At 47.7% G+C, this 5,504-nt stretch overlaps 1 protein-coding gene across 1 annotated transcript; it reads right to left on the bottom strand.

Moving 5' to 3' along the window:
- Nucleotides 1–228: 228 nt before the first annotated feature.
- LOC144738216 (uncharacterized) lies at nt 229–4,944 on the bottom strand. The gene is made up of 2 exons (XM_078621213.1): nt 4,855–4,944; nt 229–4,127 (listed from the first exon to the last, which is right to left on the bottom strand). Exons 1-2 carry the CDS (start codon nt 4,942–4,944, stop codon nt 3,591–3,593), a joined length of 627 nt encoding a protein of 208 aa, XP_078477339.1. The 3' UTR covers nt 229–3,590.
- Nucleotides 4,945–5,504: the final 560 nt, after the last annotated feature.

Below are 5,504 nucleotides of genomic sequence, written 5' to 3'. Positions count from 1 at the left end.
TTGCTACACCTAATCGGACATCGGACGGACGGACGATATAATCTATTGTAGGCTGGTTCACTTCGTTCCTACCAGTATAATCCCTTAACTATAACCAGTCATCGATAAGCGTATTATTTTTAACTGCGACGAATCCAATTTATTTATACGGCCATTATGATCTTCTCAAACTACATAATTATTGAAGATGCTATGTGATGTGTAATAAACCCCGTTGAGACGACATCGTGAATTGAGAATTCTTTATTCAGTTCCGTTCACAGCTTCCACCACATTCGTTCCTCCAGTTCCCTTGCTCCTTCACGCTGTTGGCTGACAGCGTGAGAGAGATTTCCGCGGCCCGCCACGTGGCAGGCTCCGGACCACGGCACCAGCCACGTGGCTTCTCCGCCCCTTTTAATCCCTGGCCCACGTGATGCCTCGCAGCCAATCCTCAGCCACACCCCTGGAACTTTCCCGAAGCTAATGTACGGCTCCAGGGCCACGCCCCTAACTCGACTCCCCATTGGTTGCGGGCTGAAGCCAGCAGAGCCAATCATCATCATCCAGGTGTAACCTCACATTACAAATGTAATGCATTGGGCCAGAGTGAATTTCTGTCACAAGCCGAGTTGAACAGGAAATGGTTCCAACTCCTGGTCACGCACCTTTAGATGGGCCTGCCCAAAATCATGAAAATCCTCAACGAATGTGAGCAGAGGCAGAGACATCGAAATCAAGAAACCCAAAGCACCAAGCCTCTGTATGGTACCATAGGCCTTACTTACATCAAAAAAGCAGAGATCTAGTTTCTAGTAAAAATCCGTACTCCCTTGCTGTACTCGATCGACAGAAAATACAGCCGCCCCTTGAATATCGGAGGTTACGTTCTTGGAAAGTCCCACGCGACAGCTAAAAACGCGATATTCAATACTTAAGCCTTACCCAAGTAATGGCGTTAGGTAAACGTCAACTAAAATTTACATCACAATTGAAATAAGTACTGTATTCCAAATCAACTAAAAACTAAACAATTGAAATAAACATTGGGAAACCGTGTCTCATGCTTTTGGTTACAGGTCTACCCAACACTTATGGTCACACATGCTGTCTGCTTCTACTCTCTACATTGTCCGAAAAGTCCTCCAAAACCTCCACATCCACAAATGGATGTGATTCGTCTCGAGCTCCATTAGCGACCTGGAACTCAAACCCTGGAGCCTTCACAGGTCACCTTCACGAATGGTGACGTTTCCCAGCTGCCATTTTTATTGGGTCCTTGAATCACAAACGATGGGCTTATGGAATTTCAAATTTCACACGTCAATCTCAGACTCTGCTCCTTGTAGACCTCCTTACGCGTGTTTCAGTTTCAAAACAATTCAAAAGGCCTTGCAAGTGTACTTTAAGTGGTTTTTAATGTGTGTTCCCTGGCAGTTGTGAAGATTTGATTACTGTGTAAATGCATTCCAAGACAGTGCAGTTGTTAAGATTCCGTGGAGGCGAGTTCTGCTCTTGGTGACATCACAAGCCAGAGAGAGGGGGAGGCCCTGACGTAACCCACTCGTTAATATGAGGTGACGTCTTCAGAGGGAGCGTCTACATATTTAAGCAAACATGTGGTAAACAAGGTGGGATATCAATGCAGACAGATATATCTAAAGTTTTATTTAAATAGAAGTTAAAATTCAATAAAACCTAGGCTAGAATACAAATCTGTAACAAAAATCCACGATGCCTTCAAATGTGCTCTTTAACGTACCTCCTTGCGAAAAAACATCGGCAGACATCTTTCATTCAACGTTCTCTACACGAAACAAAGGAATGTTTTACACAAACTATAAATACCACGGCCTTTTAGGAATGCATGTGTAATGGGTTCCGGAGACACTTGTAGAGGTATCTTCTTTAGTACAATAAAACACTCCAACAGTCCTGATACTCTGTTACAGCCTAGGTACACAGCCTAGAAACACTACTCTGGCTACGCTCTGGGCTCCTCCGGCTGCAATTACCCTAAGGGAGGCTAATTGACCCGACTCAGCCAAGGTGCGGGTCTGGACTCTGGCTTCCTCGGAACTCGCCCTTACAAGGACGTAGAGCCGGGAGTCCCAGAGTCCCACTACTGGCCCTCACAGCGTCCCGGCCCTTACAAGGACAAGCGGGACGAGGGGGTCCAGAGTCCTAAGCTGGCTGATCTTGGGTCTTGAGCTGCAACTGCCCCCGATCGGCCAGGGAGCTGCCCTTTTATGCCTCGTCCCCAACGAGGGGTGGGGTTGTGTGCGCCCCCAGATATCCCACAGAGCACGCACAGCCCCTCCCCCCGTTGGTGGCGTCAAGGGGCTTAACTGTTTGGGGTTCCTGGGATCCTAGCGCCTGGCACCGAGGGCTTATCTGCCTAGGATCCGAGAGCCCCCAGCAGCCCCTCCTCTCTTATGGCACTACACATGTGTTCAGTACAAGCCACCTGTGGACTGGTTTTGGTGTACAATGTCTCAACAGTCCGGCTTGCTTCAACTGATGTTCATCGGTAAGGTCCATTTCAAGTCTCAGTTCGACAAAATGTATACGTAATACAAAATGATAATTAGTGTTCTTGTGGAGAATGTATCTCCTATACGTAACTTGTAAGTGGCATACCTTTACTGATGAATGATCCGACTATGCTCCAGATTTCAAAGACAATGAGTTGCCCCAGTCAGATGCGTCCTGATTCACAAAAATACCCTTTGACTCGTATCACAAAAATAACAGCTCTCACGTGAGTTTTTGTACAGGTTACCACCAAAACAGATACTTTGTCCTGACATCACATATTCCATGTTTGACATTAATACACAAAATGTTGTATGTACGTACAAAATCAGACGGGTATTCTTTCAATTATGATTCAAAATAATCAAAGGGCACATTGGCAACATTTTATTACTATACTGAAATGTACTGCGTCACGTTGCAACGTATTTACAAGTTGATCTCTGCCGAGATGAGGCCTATATGTGCAGCACTTTCAGAGGGAAGCCAAGTAGTAGTACATTCTCTATTTGTTGTAGAGGTTGAAGGTTCAAATCCGACTGGTATATCAATCATCGCCCCCGACTTACAAACTCATATCCACATACAGGCCAGTGAACGGTCACCTTGTGGCAAACAGGGGCAGATGCCCATTATGGGCACCCTTCGAGTGTCTAAGATGAGATATGTTAGAAAACACATGAGTCGCTCCCGGATTCGAGAACGACCCAACCTACAGATCCACAAAAACTGGCCACTCTTACACTGCAGTTTGAACCTAGAAATTGAGTGTTCAACTTCACATTATATTCATTAGAAAGGCCTGTGACAAAGGTGCATCCATTGGAGCTTAATTGTCTGAAGCTTGCACATCTACCTGGTCTCCATTTGACTTTGTCTAAGTCCACCCATACCTCCACATCCACAAACTCCTGGGAGTTGCCTCGCTCTGCCTCACAGTCAGAATTTAGTTCCTGCTTCACACTGCCTCCATCTATGTGAAGGTCCGATTTTGGAGTTGAATCATCTTCAAATTTAACCTTCACTTCTACACTCTTCACTGTTACTTCTTCACATTTCCCCTTCACCTCTTCATATTACACCTTGATACCTTTCAAAGTGTCCAGGCTAGGGTTGTCTTCTGGTTCTTGTTTCATGAACAATGGGGTCATTGCAGCACTTTGACTTTCACAAGCTGATTTCGGATTACACTTCTTGTGGATTTTCTGATGCTTGTGTGTTCTCTGGTGTTTTTTAAGATTTGATGACTTTGCAAACACCTTCCCACACATAGTGCACTTGAAAGGTTTCTCTCCTGTGTGTGTTCTCTGTTGTGATTTAAGAATTGATGACTTTGCAAACGCCTTCTCACACACAGTGCACTTGAAAGGTTTCTCTCCTGTGTGTGTTCTCTGGTGTGATTTAAGAATTGATGACTTTGCAAACGCCTTCCCACACACACTGCACTTAAAAGGTTTCTCTCCTGTGTGTGTTCTTTGGTGGGTCTGAAGATATGACGACCATGAAAATGCCTTCTCACACACAGTGCACTTGAAGGGTTTCTCTCCTGTGTGTGTTCTCTGGTGTCTTTGAAGATGAGCCAGGGAGCATGGCCTCGGCGTGATCACGGCATGTTAGCAGGGGTGATTGGCCTGGACAATCGGGGCCTCAGCTAATGGGAAGCCGGATCAGAGGCGTGGTCCCGGGATTGACAGGGAACCATCGGGAACGGTCAACGCTGTCTATGGTGGATTGGCTGGGGGGTACCACGTGACGAAGGGATTAAGAGAGAGAGGGAGGGAGAAGTCGGGAGCAGACTTGGGAACGAGAAGAGCAGGAGTCACGCGCGTACGGGGCTCTGGGTGCCACGTACGCGGTGGGGACTTGGTGGGAAGTCTGCCCGCTTTCCGTTGTCTGTCAGCAACGGGGAGTGTGTGAAGTGTAACTGTGGAAGTTGAAAATAAAAAGGACTGATTCCGGAAGCCGTCTCAAGAAGGTTTATTACATTGGTGTCAGAAGTTCTTCTGCGACCGTTTGGACGATCGTCAAGATGACCAAGCACCTCAGAAAAAAGAACCTGCCCGAGCCTCCATCGGAGGAAGAGGCCGAGACGGACGAAGATGAGCTGTTGGGGGCTACAGCCCCTATGCCGCCTGCTGATACTGCTCTCCTCGACGCCTCTCAGCGTCGACTGGGAGAAGATGCGACTACCGCAGGAACGAAAGACGGATGGCGGCTGATGGCGGAGCAGATCGAGTCGTTACGCGCCATTCTGCTGAGTCTGGTGACCGCGGTAGCGTCCTCACCAACCGTGGGTCGCCAGATTGCGGATCAGCTGGACGCCGCGGGAAGGGGTCCTACAAAAGAATCGGAGTCCGCCATTGCTCCTGCCACGCGGGAAGAAGCCGACGTTTTGGGCGGGGCGGCTGCGCTGGAGCCGTCGGCCGCCATTTTGGGCGCGCCTATCACCACGCGGCCGCCGGACGCCATTTTGCCTGCGACGGGTGGAGCGCGGGAACCGCAGTCGGAGACGCCCGCGGCGCGCGCTTGCCACCGCGGACATCGCCTTCCACAGATTAAAGAATTTCTCGCCGGGGGCGATTGGAGTGCTTTTATTATTTGGTTCTTTCGGTTAAGTCACGTCTAAAGATAAAATAATAAATTAAATTAAATAATAGAATACGACGTTTCGATTGCAACACAAGCAATCATCATCAGGTATAATGAAATAGCGACATAATATCTAACCAGAAAACTATAGACAGACATATTAGCAGACAGATATCACAAGATACATACATAGCGAGAGCAACACAGGTGACAGAGAGGGGTGATCGTCTCTGTGGGGTGGCCTTAAATAGACAGAGGGGGGGCGGAGGCAGAGAGAGGGAGGGGGGTTAGAAAAAATTAGCATATTGGTGCTGCGAGTACGATGGCACAGCAAGCAAGCCTGAAAATCAGGAGAAAGACACACTAAAATTAAATAACCTAGTAAAATATCGAAATGTAAT

This window comes from Lampetra planeri, chromosome 78 (assembly GCF_965212315.1).
Source record: "Lampetra planeri chromosome 78, kcLamPlan1.2.h2, whole genome shotgun sequence".
NCBI classification, from domain to species: domain Eukaryota; kingdom Metazoa; phylum Chordata; class Hyperoartia; order Petromyzontiformes; family Petromyzontidae; genus Lampetra; species Lampetra planeri.
The sequence above is the reverse complement of the archived record's forward strand: the minus strand, read 5'-3'. Positions and strand labels throughout refer to the sequence as shown.

Excerpts from the sequence above, each read along its gene's own strand:
- LOC144738216 (XM_078621213.1), bottom strand. The coding sequence starts at position 4,944 with ATGGCGGCCGACGGCTCCAGCGCAGCCGCCCCGCCCAAAACGTCGGCT. Across the intron at positions 4,128-4,854 it reads TGGCGGACTCCGATTCTTTT|CATGCCGTGATCACGCCGAG; the intron begins GTAGGACCCCTT and ends CACCCCTGCTAA.